At 37.2% G+C, this 16559-nt stretch overlaps 1 protein-coding gene across 14 annotated transcripts; it reads left to right on the forward strand.

The window, feature by feature from the left end:
* The first annotated feature begins 8 nt into the window (after positions 1–8).
* LOC111004060 (cytoplasmic dynein 1 intermediate chain) lies at positions 9–16559 on the forward strand. Of its 14 annotated transcripts, XM_022274882.2 has the most exons (18): positions 9–144; positions 260–360; positions 531–660; positions 1318–1505; positions 1830–1957; positions 3885–3917; positions 4477–4497; positions 5101–5148; positions 6951–7121; positions 7587–7743; positions 8393–8647; positions 13112–13229; positions 13571–13802; positions 14184–14344; positions 14564–14704; positions 14866–14991; positions 15223–15380; positions 15812–16559. In XM_022274882.2, the coding sequence occupies exons 3-18, from the start codon at positions 541–543 to the stop codon at positions 15813–15815; spliced, it is 2061 nt and encodes a 686-aa protein (XP_022130574.2). In that variant the 5' UTR covers positions 9–144; positions 260–360; positions 531–540; the 3' UTR covers positions 15816–16559. The 14 variants fall into 14 exon arrangements, with proteins under 14 accessions (XP_022130574.2, XP_045487602.1, XP_045487622.1 ...); XM_045631646.1 differs by having other exon boundaries at positions 38–360; XM_045631666.1 differs by having other exon boundaries at positions 38–360; positions 6984–7121.

Genomic DNA, 16559 nt, shown 5'->3' on the forward strand with positions numbered 1-16559 from the left:
TCACTGCGTTGTTGTCGACCATTTGTCAATTGCCATTGTCACTACGATTTCGTCGATTTCTTCCATTAGAGATTTTGTTTTTCAATTTATATATTATAATTAAACTTTTTGCATAGGCCTTACTTCTAGTATAAACAGTTTAAAGTAAGGTGTTTTTTTCTTCATCTTGTTTACTTTTAATTATAGTAGACAAGAAAAGATTGTCGCTAAATAGGTGAACGCCCTAGCTCGCCCCTTATTCCTCATAATTTTTTTATAGATCGGTATCCCGTGAAGTCAACATTAAAGTCAGTGCCACGTTTTAAGTTTAATACTTATTAAAGCATGAGAGACCTCTTTTCTGAATAAGTATAATAATAGGTAAGTCTTCTAATTCAATGATTGAGTCATGCCAAGATTGTCACGCACTTTAGCTTGCTGCATTTAAAATCAATACTTCACCGGCCCCGCTGCGTAATAATGTTTATTTTTCTGCAATATTAAATTGTATTATGAATAATGATTGCTTTACCCCTTTTTATTTTTTAAAGCCAATAAATCATGTCAACGACAGACCGTAAGTTGGAATTAGAACGTAAGAAGGCTAAGCTCCAGGCTCTTCGTGATGAGAAAGATCGTCGTCGCAGAGAAAAAGAGCAGAAAGATGCTGAAGAGGCTTTGGTAAGTAAAGTAATAATTGCTTTGAGGTTTAAACTTAAAGAATTAACCTTAATATAATTTTCATAAACATAATGGTAACAATTGTTTCAATTCTTATAAGATTGATAATGATGATTATATTCAATGAACCCATATAAATCATATAAATGTATTTACCTAAAATATCTAAATAGAACAATAAACTAAAAATAAAATAGTCTTTAAATATAATATATATAATATAATATAGTATAGCATAATATAATACATAGAATATAATGTATAAATATATATATAATATAATAAATAATGTATAAATATAAAAAGTAATTAATATAAACCTGTAATATCAGGCTATGCCATCAATGCTACATCTAGTAATAAGTCCAATCCTAAACCTATGTTTTTGCTTGGTTGACCGTTTCGAGTCTGTTGTGTCTACCTGCATTTTTGTTACTGTATTTGTTTTGTGAATTTTTGTATAGGTACCTTCTGTGCGTTCTAGTAATAATTATTTAGTCTTGTAATGTTTTTCTCAGTAAGCAAATTTTTTAATTCATATGAGAAATAAAGTTATTCTAACCGTTATATCTTCTGAAATGTAACAAACTAACCTTTTATCTTTAAAGGCCATTTAAGATACAGAACACCTCCTACTTTCATTTTATACTATTTTAGCACAGAGCATCCACAGCTTCAAGCTTGGATAGCCGTCGGGATCTTGATGAGATGCTATCATCACTTGGGGTAGCTCCAGTGAAAGATGTGCTGTCATCACTTTCTTCAATGACTTCATTAACACCACCACAGACAGCCTCACCTGATGCTAGCCTTCCACATACTGATAAATCAAGCATTCCACATGGGTTTGTATATCTATGAACTCTATGATAAAACTTAAATTTTCTTAATATTACTTATGCCTGTACATAAGTCAATAGCTGTGTCAAAATAGCTTGGCACAATAAAAATAACTAATAGGAGTAAATTTTTTCAAGTAACTGTTTGTTGACATTTTAATTTAATTTTTAAACAATGAACACATACTTAATAATATTTAACAATAAAAAACTATTTATAATGTAATTTTGTAAATGTTTTTGATATATAAGCATGCCCTAAGACGCATCTAAACTGAATAAACAAATTTTTATCTGATTGGAATAAATATTTTTAAATGAATATTTCAGCACACCTAAGAAACCTCCACAACTGCAAGTTGTATCAGTTCAATCAACAGACATTCCTCCAAAAGAAAATCTAACATATGCTAAACAAACACAAACCACCACATCGGGAGTCACTGAATTGCGTGATGGTAAGCCCCTTTACAACCCACTTAGTTTTTTTGTTTTTATATACTTTAAGCTTGGGTACCCCAAACAAATTTTAACAAATTGAAAGATGTTCTCAAGACCAGCATTGCCTAGTATGACACTTTGATTTTGATTGTCCATAACATGCAATTATTCTCTTTACTTAAGATAAATTAACTTTAGTTGTTCAATGGTGTTTGAATTATCTGTGAACAGCTAAAGAGACAAACCTAGAAACCTAATAATAAAAACCTTAAAGCACTTGACAACAAACATGTGTTTAAAAAATATTTCAAACCCATTGAACTCAAAATAACACTCAATTTTAATTGTACTGTGTGTGATATAAGAAATAACCTGCCTCTGTTTGTCAAATTAACTTATGACTCTCAAAGGCATAACAAATTCTCATTAACAATTTTCATGATAAATTATTCACTAACCATAATATATATATTTGAGAATTTGTTTATTGATTTAACTGTGATGTTTGGGTGATGGTTTTATGTTATCATTTTCAAATGCAACTTGTTAGTAACACTAAAGAAATCGGTAACTAATATAGTTATACTACTTTTTTGAGTTTAACTATCCTTAACAGTTAACAAGTCTACAGTTTTAGATACAAGCTATGTGGCTTGCATTTTCATGTTGATATGTTCTAGACTTTATTTACACTGTATACCCAAAAGGATATCGCTTATAATAAATCCACTCTTGATTTATTTAAAATAATATTTCTATCGACTTAAGCATAAATATTCGGCTGCATGAAACCAGATTTAGGAACTTCTTCTTCTCACATGTCACCCACAAACCGTATAACTGTGTAACTGTATCATTTGTATTTTTTAAGTACCCTTTAATCAGCTGATTATTATTTTACCATCTACCATTTTTCTTTGAAAAAGTAGTATAACTTAACAACATTTGAAAAATATTTATAAAAAGTATATTTTGCTTCATATGGCGTATAGTATTTGCAAATGGAACATATCGTCGAATAACCGACATGTAGTGAAGCAGTATTTACTTTTCACACTTCTCGCCTTTGTAGTCTGAATTTTATTTGGAATATATGTTAGTGATTGTTTTTGGTTACAGGTTATTTCATTAGTGTAATTAGATGATTATGATTATGCAATCATTATATAAACACTATATATTAGCAAAATTAATTCTAGAACTTAACTTTTCAATTCTTTAACAAATCCCTTGCAAGTAATGTGTGGCCGCCTCTCATCTCAGTGCCTTTATAATTGATTAATATTGGTTACTCAGGGTCAGACTTGTCTGAAAAGCGATTTAAAAAAACTCGCGATCGCATTTAAGTCAATATGTTTATATGTATATATATTTGATTTTTGATGTTGATCTTAATTCTAGAAGAAATGTAGAACGTATTACACGAATTTGAAAAAGCCTGTGATTAGTCTCTGCCCATGTTCATATATATTCCGACTACAATATCTCGCTCAGTTATCAAGCTTTCGTGCTGTTCTGTGATTATTTATAACGTTTATGTAATAAAGATTAATAAATGCAGTTGTATGTGAGGATTAAACTCATGTTTTCAAACAGCTAACAGCCGTACTACAACTCGCTCATAAAGTTTCTTAAATATAAAAGTTATAAAAAATGTATACTTATTTGAATCAACTGTTTACCAACAAGTTAGTAATCATTCATGTATCTTTAGAGATAATGAGCGCCTCTGAGTACAGCGATAAATATTAGATTATCAATAAGTCTTAAGAATGAGTAAATAGTTTTAATGTTTTATTGACCAAATATGACTGCATTTATGGGTTTATTGAAATAAAAATCTCGCAGTGAAACCGTAAAAGTAAATACTGTATGAGTGTTTGGTGCAATGTTTGTGTTTGTGCTACCATAAGCAAGGCTCTTCCAATGCATCACCGCTTGCAGGATACATGGAGGACTGGTGGCGGCCACGGAAAGGTAATATTTACTTTATTAACTCTATCAATAGAGGTTGATTTTTGCTTGTTAGCGTCCCGAATATTCTTCTGAATATTTAGTTCATTTTACACCTTCCTTGTATTGTAGTTTTTCACTTTTTTCACGGAATGGCTAGATCGTGTTTTGTTCAGAATTTTTTTTCAATAAACTCGATACTAAAATTTCCCTTTTTAGGTTCTATTCGTAGAAAAGCGGACGCATCAACGAAATGCAAACTCTATAAAACATTTTTTGTCTTATAAACACTAATAATTATTTTTTACTGACTGAATCATTAAGAATTCTCATTTTTTAATTAATATATTCACCTTTGACCAAATCATTTTTATAATTTCATCATCTGCATGTCAGAGTTTTTTAATTTAACAGGATTTTAGGCACGTTTTATGTCGCATGATTTCGTAACACTGGTTTATAATAATAATTTTAATTAAATAGGTAAGATAATTGAATTGTAAGGTTTAAAAGAAGTCACGGTTGAAGATCAATATTTCTAAATCTGTGATCGATTTACTGATCTGAATGTTCTCTCCCATAGCCCACGCGGCAGACTACTACGGTAAGTCATTATTCCTCCCGTTCGCTTCTCATGAGACTGAATAACTCGGTGGCGGTAGGACTAGACCTCATTAGTCGTATATCTTCCACGCTTTTAGACTTACTAACATGCCGAATAAATCGGGCCTAAGGTTAATGATGTGGTAATTCGGTCCATTCCAAGTGGCCTTCCAGAGTTCTCCACGTGGTCTCCGACCGCTGGGCCACTATATAGCACAGTATATAATATTTGTATCGGTGCCGGTATGGGGATCGCCATATCATTTCATTCACATTTCCGTCTCAACTAACCATACATTGCACAGGTTTTAACGCATACGGACCCATTTTGTTAAACTTCAGACTGATTTCTCGGACTATACACCTTGCATTTCAAGAGAAAACTTATGATTTCATTGTTTTTTTTTTTTTCTAAATTTTACATTTACACCAAACCGGGTCTACAAATGCACATATAGAACTAAAAAGCAGTCACAGTTGGATGAAATGGTGTCATAGGCCATGCTGTATATTACATAGCAAATTGTTACTCCTATGTGTATACATAAATGTTGTTTTTTTTAATCGAAATACTGACATGATTGTTTTTTCCTCCCTTTTCAAGACGAGTACAATCTAAACCCGGGTTTAGAGTGGGAGGACGAGTTCACAGGTAGGTTTCAATTCCGACAAAGTCAATCCGCCCAAGTAGAGCCTGTGCCACGTCACTGCATGCCTGTTCGTACTCCTCTTCATATATGTAACGCTATTTATTAGTAGCTGCTAACATTCGCTAGTTCTTAACAACATTTACGTGTGTATTTCACAATAGCACTTTCATGTTTAAATGTTTTTAAGAACTGGCTTTTCGTTTGTGGATCTATACAGGTGTATCGTTAATAATTTATTCATTTTTCACACTAAAATACATTATCTGAAAAGCTTTTGTGAACACAGCTTTTATTGTATTATAATTATTTAAAAACTGTATTACACTGTTTCAACCAAAGCAATGTTCATCAATCTGTTTCCGTCACAGCGTAAACGCAACATTGTAGCTCAATCAGTGAACAAAAACACATACAGAAAACTTTTATTCACAAAGTAATTGAAAGCAGATGTTTTGAAAAGGCCGGTAACTCATGAGCGAGCATCTGGCAATGTGAGTGTCCATATCCTGGTTGTTTGACCCCTGTTAATTTAAAAAAAAATTGTCGACGGTAATACAAAATTACTTTTTACATAACAAAATAATAATAATAAATCATTTATTTGCAAGAAAGTGGTGCATTTATAACGATCAATTATAGAAATCCAAACAATCAGCCAGACAAAAATAGGCATGCATGTTATATACTTCAAATAAAACGCCCTGTATCCATTCACATACGAGTTAAAACAATTACTATACATTATTTATGTTACACCCTATATTATGCTGAAATAATTTGCATGTGACAGAAAATATATTATGCATGATAATCGCCTCATGTAGGTATTTTTATTTATTTGTCTCCCAGTGGAGAGCTCGGGAAGTATTTTTTGCATTTAATAATACGTTGTTTTGTTCAGCTTTCTGTCACGACTTGCTTTTAATAGTGTGAAGTTTCTATTCCTGATTCGCCACTCATTTAAGGATTCTTTTTGCAATTTTTTACCACGAAGAATATTTTGATACAATAAAAGTAAAAGAATAATTAATACGTGCTCGCCTTTATCCTTATGAAAGTGCGTTACTGTCTTTAAAAAAAAGTTGCAATTTCTCGAGCTAATTTAAGACAACAAGAAAGGCACCAGCTGGGTTTCTTCACTTAGAAGTTTGGTAGAGCTTTAGTTCCATTTTGGCTAATTTCTAAGGGTTTTTATTTATTCCAAAGTATGATTTATACTATTCTTGATTAAAAATAATAATAAACTTTCTTTGGAATAGAATATACTTAAACAATTTATCTTATTATAACAAGTGCTTCAGGTTGGACCTGTAGTAGAAAAATCCTTCCATCTAGCAATCTATCATTTCAAGCTCTCTGACACAATTTGCATAATTAACTCATAACTATAGTCAAAAAAATATTAATCTTAATCTCATTCGAACTAATAAGATAAATTGATTACGATTTTTAAACTATCAAATCTTACATTTCGCTAGTAGAGTAGATTTGCCGCTGTCTTACATTCGCATATTTCCACTGTTCCTCACTTGCAAAATGTCTCATGATGTCATGAATTCTACTGAAAACTAATATTTAATCACATCATTTCGGTTATCTTATATTTTCACATCATGAAGCATAATTTGGCTGACATACTTTCCAAATGTAGTTTAAAATATAAAACAGGCAAGTCAATTGCTAATTTGCACCCGGATTTCAAAGTTAGTAAATGTATAAATTCCCGATGGAAAGTTAATGAAAGTAAGTCAGTCACGCATGTCCCCCACGCGGCGCACAAGGGCCATTCTTATTCACCGTCCAGTGCTTACATTCGACGGTGACACCACGCGGCAAGGCGAGGATGAAGAGGCAGCATTCCATGGAAAACTCCCGCCGGGCATCCTGCCCCACGGGCTGCCCACGGTTAAGGAGGTGCAGCCGGCTGTCACCGCCACGCCGCACGAGAAGAAAGAGGAGGAAAAGGAGAAGAAAGGTGCGCATTTAAATGTATTTTTTTTTCTTTAGCGCAGCTACTAGAAAAGCTAGAAACCTGAAGAATTTGACTCAGGATCCGAACTTTGAAGTAGTCTTAATTAAGAAGAAAGTGAGTGCGTACAAAGCACGCGTGTCAGAAGTGAAACTTCTTTGTAAATTAATTATTACTAAGGTAAGAAGCCCCCAAAAGATCATCATGTACATGCTAATGATAATATAAATAAAAAAAATCTGCATTACTACACAATACGTTCCTTCGACAAAAACGCTCCACATATTCGTATGGTTTTTAACGTTTCGTAAAAAAATTTCCCTCATGCGCCTAAAGAAGTTTCTCTTTAAAAATATAAAATCTTAGATTCTGAGTCTCGACTCGTTCATACTTTACATACTTTTAGTACCCTTGGGCATCATATTATATCCATCAAATAAATGTGTACTATGTTTGTTTATTTTCTAACAGTTCGGGAGTTGAGCAACGACGAGAAGCAGACGATAATGCTGTCAGCGGAGTTCCAGAAGTTCGTTTCTAAAGCGGGACGCGTCATCGAACGCGCTTTGGCCGAGGAAGTGGACATTTACACTGACTACACCGGCGGCGGAGACAACGAAAATGCGCAGTATGTTATTGTATATCGCCCTGTTGCAAAACAATATCATGTTTTTCGGTGTTACTCTTTTACTGACTTCTGTGCTCACTCTCTCTCTATATTATATAGGAATAAAATAAAATAAATCAATGGCACTACAGCCTTAGGTCAGGCCCTCAGATTTCTGTGTCTGTTTCATGATCATTTGGCAATCTAATAGGCGAGTAGGTGATCAGCCTCTTGTGTAACGTTGTGTTGGGTCTAAGAAATGGTTTCCTCGCGATGTTTTCCTTCACCGTTCGAGCGAATGTTATTAGCTGAAAGGCCATTGGCAGGCGAGACTCGAACCTACGAAGGAACCTTAGGGATGAGAGTAGCACGCTGAAACTTTGATGACACTGCTTTAACTACTTATTATGTAATCAAAGTTAAATATGTGAAGTTTTACTTATGAGTATCCAAATAACAAACTAAATTTGCTTTTACTCCAAATTTTTCAAGTTATAGGCGTAGAATGGACGAGACAATCGGAGAAATGACAATTTCACGCCCGTTTTATCGCCGACTTTTGATATACAAATTCCTTCCGTACGTACGTAATATGTATGGAATAAAATAAAAACATTCAAACGTTGAAATACTGTAACTACGCCAGATTGTGAAACGAATGATTCCCCAGGGACGACAAATCTGCAGCGCGTCTCTCCTTGGTCCGCACTTTCTACGACGAGCGTTGGTCTCGCGGCCGCTGCGTGACCTGCGTCGACTGGTCTGCCGCCCACCCCGAACTCCTCCTGGCCTCGTACCACAACAGCGACGATGCACCCCACGACCCAGACGGGGTCTGTCTCATCTGGAACACCAAGTTCAAGAAGACGACCCCAGAGGATATCTTCCACTGCCAGTCGCCGGTCATGAGCGCGACTTTTGCAAAGTACGTGCACGCAATTTCTTAGCTTGCTTAAAACATTTATTTGCTCTAACATCTAAATATATTGTTACGAAGACGGGTCAACTGCAATGTTTTTAGATTTTTCCACTACTTAGAGAACTTTTCAGCAGGCTGAAATATGATTTATGACCGTTTCAGGAGAGGGTCAATCACATATTAGAAAATCGAAATTTACATAATGTTGCCGTAGTTTTCAGGAGGCTGAAACATTTTTTCAGTCGGTTTCAGAACACGTATAGACGAATGGTACACTTTTCAGGAGACCCGTTTTCAGGCGTTTTCAGGCCTGGTTATACCCCTTTGATGAAGGAATATTCTGGAACGAATTTTCTAGGTGTGGGACAAGCACTGTTTGATACGCGAAAGAGAGAAAAGATAAGAACCTTCTCGAAGCTAGACCGAGATTCTAGAACGTCGTACGACAAGCACGTAGCAGTGTGCGAAAGAGATAGCAAGTACGCGCGTTCTAGAATTAGGCGATCGCTACTCAGTAGCGCTCCCGCCTAGAAAGTTCTCGTATACATCGACAACATCGTTCGAGATTCTTCCCAGGGATATATAAGCGAGCCAAAACGCGACCACTCAGTTCAGTTTTGAATGCGATTCCAAGCGATAAACAGCGAAGAGAAAAAGTGCGAACAAGTGCGATACCAGTGATAAAGTACTGAGTGATTTAAGTGATTAGTGACAGTGTTTCCTTGTGTGTGTTATTAGTGCTTTTCTGTGCGTAATTTCCAGATATTAGTGTACACGAATTCCTCATAGATTTTATTGAAATAAACCCTTGAATAATTCGACGGCGTTTTCTATCCGATCCCCTAGCTCGTAACATTTTGGTGTCAGAAGTGGGATAGAAAAATGCCAATTACTCCAAGGGAGAATCCAGAGGAGTTTGTAGCAGAGTCTCCAGCTGCGGAGGGAGTGCAGACAAGGGCACAAGCAGCATGTGACGCCGCCCGGAGACAGAGTTTTGATGCGAACCGCGGAATGGGCGAAAGCAGCGACGCCAACATCCTCCTTGCTCTGCGCCAAATGATGGAAGAACAGGCAAGACGACAAGAGGAACAGGCACGACAAATGATGGATGAACAGGCACAGGCACGCCGATTGATAGAGGAACAGGCCCGTCGCCAGGAAGAACAAGTTCGGCGATTGATGGAGGAACAGGCACGCCGTCAGGAGGAACAGGCCCGGCATCAGGAGGAACAAGTTCGACAAATGGTGGAAGAACAGGCACGACGTCAAGAGGAACAGACACGCCAAATGGTGGAAGAACAGGCTCAGACACGTCGTATGATGGAGGAACAGGCTCGTCATATAGGAGAAAAATTAGGAGATCTTAAACAAGAAGTTGATAAAAAAATTGAAAATTTGGAATCTGACGTGGATAGCAAGCTATCGAAACAGGACAAACGGATTCTCGGATTGGAACATGAAATGCAGTGCTTGAAGACCACGGGTGTCGTAACGTCTGTAGCACCATCTGGAAATCTAAAAGTGCCTCCCTTTGATGGTAAATCTTCTTGGGGCGCGTACAAGGTACAGTTTGAGACTGTAGTAGAGTCAAACGGGTGGAATGACGATCAAGCTGTCACCGCCCTTATTATGGGACTGCGAGATGAAGCCCTCACCATACTAGATACCAAGACAGGTAAAGTGACGTTGAAGCAACTGCTGGATGCCCTGGAATCACGGTACGGAGATGCACACTTAGAGCACGTCTATAGGGCTCAATTAAAGGATAGGATACAGCAATCAAATGAAAGCTTGCAAAAATGGGGAGTAGAAATAGAGACGCTGGTTAGGAAAGCCTACGCATCCTCACCAGACGTTGCAGACAAGATGCTGGTTCAAGCTTTCGTCGACGGTATTCGTGACCGTGAAATTCGAATGGCAGTGAACCTTGGTCACCACAAGAACCTGAAGGACGCTCTAGCCCATGCGTTGGAGGTAGAGGCGATTCAGAAAGATCCTCAACCTTACCGCATTAGGGCTGTTACGGAAAGAGCTACTGGTCAACGTGGGCCAACCTGTTACATCTGTGGGGAAGTAGGGCACATGAGGTTTTCGTGCCCTACTTCCCCACAGATGTAAATACCAGAGGAAATACCTTAGTCATCGACGGAGAAGTCAATGGAACTAAGTGTGATGTGACACTTGATACTGGAGCTTCACGAACAGTAATCAGACACCAACTTCTGAAGACATTTTCTAGAAGCCCTTCTAGAGGAATTGCACATCTTGTTACAGCTACGGGTCAACGCATAGCCGATCGGGGAGAAGGTATCGCGACCTTCAAGATTGGTGAACGTTTTTACAGACACAAGGTAGTTCTTGCTGACATAGTAGATGACTGTATAATCGGGTTAGACTTTATGAAGTTTTACAAATGTAAAATAGATCTGGAAAAAGGGATCTTCAAGTGTGGAGAACAGGAAGTCTCCTTAAAAGGCAATTCTTCAAATTGTGGTTATGACATCTGTAGAGTAATCGATGTGGATGGACAGGCCAGTAAACAACAAGAGTTGAACGCAGTTCGAACATTTCTGGATAACTATGAGGAAGCCTTGTCAATACATCTAGCAAAGGCAGAGGAACAATTAAATAAATTTTCTGATATGTTATCGACCCATGAAAGAGAGCTAAGAAGGTGTTCAGAGGATGCGTCTCAAAGGCCAAGTGAAAAAGTCACCAAACAGGACGGAAGGGATGGTAACGTGAGGATGCTTCGAACAGCTACCATTCATTCAGATTTCGGTGGGAGATTGATGCAGATAGCACAGCAAGAGGATTGTGACATTAAACCAATTCTGGACTGGATGAAATCTTCAGCTGTCAAGCCACAATGGAGTGAAGTTGCATCTACAAGTAACACTACTAAGAGTTACTGGGCTGAATGGGACAGTTTAGTTCTACATAATGGAGTGTTATGTCGCAAATTGAAAAATGCTCAAGGCGATCATTTGCAGTTAGTGGTGCCAAGATCCAAGGTTCGCGACATACTAGAAATGTGTCATATTGAGTTATCTAGTGGACATTTAGGAGTAAAAGGGACTCTTAGGAAGGTTAAAGAAATATTTTACTGGATTAATTATCGTGAAGATGTAGAAGACTGGATCAAGAAATGTAAAGCTTGTGCAGGCGATAAGGATTCGCAGACTCGGTCGCGATAGAAAAGGATAATGATGAAAAGAAGTGATGATGCTCGGGACGAGCATGTCTAAGGAGAGGGTAGTGTTACGAAGACGGGTCAACTGCAATGTTTTTAGATTTTTCCACTACTTAGAGAACTTTTCAGCAGGCTGAAATATGATTTATGACCGTTTCAGGAGAGGGTCAATCACATATTAGAAAATCGAAATTTACATAATGTTGCCGTAGTTTTCAGGAGGCTGAAACATTTTTTCAGTCGGTTTCAGAACACGTATAGACGAATGGTACACTTTTCAGGAGACCCGTTTTCAGGCGTTTTCAGGCCTGGTTATACCCCTTTGATGAAGGAATATTCTGGAACGAATTTTCTAGGTGTGGGACAAGCACTGTTTGATACGCGAAAGAGAGAAAAGATAAGAACCTTCTCGAAGCTAGACCGAGATTCTAGAACGTCGTACGACAAGCACGTAGCAGTGTGCGAAAGAGATAGCAAGTACGCGCGTTCTAGAATTAGGCGATCGCTACTCAGTAGCGCTCCCGCCTAGAAAGTTCTCGTATACATCGACAACATCGTTCGAGATTCTTCCCAGGGATATATAAGCGAGCCAAAACGCGACCACTCAGTTCAGTTTTGAATGCGATTCCAAGCGATAAACAGCGAAGAGAAAAAGTGCGAACAAGTGCGATACCAGTGATAAAGTACTGAGTGATTTAAGTGATTAGTGACAGTGTTTCCTTGTGTGTGTTATTAGTGCTTTTCTGTGCGTAATTTCCAGATATTAGTGTACACGAATTCCTCATAGATTTTATTGAAATAAACCCTTGAATAATTCGACGGCGTTTTCTATCCGATCCCCTAGCTCGTAACAATATAAAACAAAGTCGTGTTATTTACACCACTTATAACTCAGGATCGGCTGGACCGATGTTAGTTAGTTAGTTAGATGGTATCTTTTGTGGTGGATTCTTCTCCGCTCCGAATAGCAAAATAAATAATAAAATATCGGATAAATTGCAAACAACACTGTTGACACATCTGTTGACAAAACTACGCATCATTTTACATCGAATTTGTGTCAGTTCAAGAAATTCATCACAAAATGTTGTATATCAGAAAGTGATTTAACGAATTTGAAATATTTAATAATAGCAATATATACATTTAAAGGCTGACAGGTTTTTTTTTTCAATCATTTACGTGAAACAAAATTCTATGGCATTCGTTTCTTAAATTCATAGTTATTCAGATCCTATATACATGTAAGTTATAATATATTATTTTGTTTGATACAGATTCCATCAAAACCTAATCCTCGGAGGCACATATTCGGGTCAGATAGTGTTGTGGGATAATCGCGTACAAAAAAGGACCCCCATACAACGCTCGCCGCTGTCTTCGCTCGCACATACTGTATGTATATCATGGGTTTATAGTACTGTCACAAGGATATTAATTTGCATTTACTGCACAAGACGTCATGCGAAAGAATATCCATCTAAAGTTCTAATATGTAACTAATAAACGAATACGTATTTTTTCTCGATCTCCCATTCTTACTCTCTCTCAATCGCTCTCTCCCTTTTCTTCGACAAAAAGCACATCTTTTGACGTTGCGTAAAAAATTACCCTCAAAAATTGCGCCTAAAGAAGTTTCAATTTAAATAATAAGTTCATCTAAAACGTATATAAACCTTCTTACAAAGTTATTTATTACTGTATTTAAAATTAAATTTAGCCATAAATGTTTGCAGCACCCAGTCTACTGCCTCTCGGTGGTGGGAAGTCAGAACGCCCACAACCTGATCTCGGTGTCGACAGACGGTCGAATGTGCTCCTGGTCTTTGGACATGATGTCTCAGCCCCAGGAGACCCTGGACTTGCAGCACAGGCAGAGCAAAGCCGTGGCCGTCACCTCGATGGGATTCCCTCACGGGGATGTTAACAACTTTGTACTGGGAAGTGAGGACGGGAATGTTTACACGGGTAAGTTGATAGAAAGAGATGTTTGGTAATTGGTGAATTTATTTGCCTTTTTTTAGAACCGAGTACTTTTTTAAGACGCTATTTTGTGCTTTTATAGAATTATTGTGTCCATGTTACAAACATAATTTGTTAATATTTAAAAAAATGATTTCTTCTGTACTTAAATAATCTTTTACAAGGTTTTCGAAAGAAATTACTAGGAAATTGTTAACGAAACACAGTATGTCAATATCACAACCATGAAAAACTGAAGTTCATCAATTAACTTGCTTAACTTGCCCCCTGGTCCCCACCAGGGGGTAAGTGGGTCTCAACTCTCACGTTGGGAAACACTGTTCTAAAGAGAAAATACATACATGACTTATTAATGACGTCACGCAGGATGTCGTCACGGGCAACGTGCCGGCGTGTCGGAGTGCGTGGAGGCTCACGCTGGTCCCGTCACGGCCGTCTCGTGTCACGCAGCGGCCGGACCGCTCGATCTCTCGCACCTCTACCTCACCGCTTCCATGGACTGGAGTGTCAAGCTGTGGAGTCTCAAGGTCAATAGATATTTATTTTATAAAGTCCGTATTTATAGTCCAATAGCAAATCTAAACCAACTAGAAAAAACACTTTTTAACGAGAAAATATAAAAAACAGACAATAATGTGAATGTACTACTAAGTTAATTTGCTATAATATTGCAACCTGCTATTTAAATATGATTCCCAGGATGACGAGTAACAATGTTCTTTATCAAATTTCAAATTTATTCCCAGGAAAACAAACCTCTGTACTCATTCGAGGACAGCGGTGACTACGTGTCTGACGCCCGTTGGTCACCCGTGCACCCGGCTCTGTTTGCGGCCGTGGACGCGCACGGTCGACTGGATCTCTGGAATCTCAACCGGGATACTGAGGTATTTAATCATTGCAATAAGAGAGCATTTAAATAGGAACATCCAGCTTTTTAGACGAAAAATATATTTATATTAATATATATCAGAAATATAAAAACCTCAATTAGCCATGACCATTATTAAACGATTGTATACTTCAAATCTAATCGACGATAATCCAGGTGCCGATAGCATGTATCACGTCGCAAGATGGCGTGGCCTTCAACCGAGTGTCCTGGTCACCGAATGGGGCGCTGCTGACTGCTGGTGATGACGCTGGCAAGATATGGGTTTACGAATTGGCAGAGGTAAGAACTGCGCCTGAAGTTAAGGTCCCTAAATCGGTCTTTGAAAAGGAATCTTTTGGGCCTTATAACTCACAGTTTGATCGCCTTGCATTAGAATTTGATTTAGTAGTTATGTTGACATAATTTAAATAATTTGGAGTAAGTCTGATTTCATAAAAAATTCTTGCCATCCGTTCCCTTGGACTATTATCAATTATAACTAACGAAACTGTTCATGTTGTTCCCATTCAGCAAGTGTATCAGCCTCGACACGACGAGTGGACGAAGTTAGTGTACACCCTGCAGGAGCTCCGTAACAACCAATTGGATGAGGAGACGGACCGGCTCAGTGTGACCAGTGGACCGCCTTCCCTTGGCAGCCTGACTTCGCTGGCCAGCAACCCGCTCAGGTAAGATACTCCTTTAGACATTAACATGCAGACGACAGCACCATCGACACATATTCCGTCGAAAGGAAACTGGAGAAAGGTTCTGAAGAGTCAGGTTTGTTCCTTTTCTGCCAGAAAACTTTTGTCAAAAAATTTAGTCGCAACTATTTTCAGCATCGTACGAGCCGTATTAATTCAAAATTTAATCAGCATCACCTTAATGACTGGAAGCTTCCACAGATTTGGGGCCTTACACAGGATACTTGTGACAGCATTCCTATGTCTTCCTTTAAAAACTTAAACTGGTGGCACATTACACTGATGATAATAGCTTAAATATTATGTACTATACAAGCTAGGCTTAGGAAATGGATTAGTGCCTCTACCATAGGATCTTGCAGAAATGAGTACTAGAAGTGGTAAAGTTGAGTTCCAATGATATTATTTTTCAGATAACTGATGCGGTGGGACATTCGCTGCGGGTGGAAACTGTAAGCAGGGCTTAGGAGAGAACATAAACCGAGTGAGATTTGAAAAGCTGTATCAGAGGCCCATAGTATAATCTTCAACAGGGGACATAAATCTATCAAAACATTCTATTTTTTTAACATGAAATTTCCAATCTTAGAACTAAACCCTTTTTCATGATTAAATCAAGTTTAGAATATGGGCCTAAATTGGGAAAGTTGGCTTTATATAATAAACGCAATATATTTTAGTCATGTTTTGTTCAAACTTTCTAATAATAGTGAACTACTACAACTACAATTTAATTTTTGGTGCGAATATTTCTAACTAGGTTAATTTATTTCTTTGTAATTATTATTTATATACTTTTAAGGGTTGTATTATGTATATGTTGTGCAACTGATTGAATTAGTGTGTCGAAAATTAGTCACTAATTTTTGGTTTCAATATGGAAGCCACTAATTTAATACTTAAAAAATCCTTGAATTATTGCTGATTATGCACCCACAGATAATTTTTAAATACTCAAACTTACTTAATCCTAAATATCTTATTAATTTGTAATGAATAGATGTTACTACTTACACAATACAATAAATCTACTAATTAAAGATCTAAATTCAGTACCCGATATATTCCAATGTTAAAAATGTATTATTAACATGTTATGTATTATTAGAGAACTATTTATTAAAGGCAGGTATTATAAGATTTAGTTGTGATCTATTATAA

The sequence above is a fragment of the Pieris rapae genome, chromosome 2 (assembly GCF_905147795.1).
Source record: "Pieris rapae chromosome 2, ilPieRapa1.1, whole genome shotgun sequence".
Taxonomy (NCBI): domain Eukaryota; kingdom Metazoa; phylum Arthropoda; class Insecta; order Lepidoptera; family Pieridae; genus Pieris; species Pieris rapae.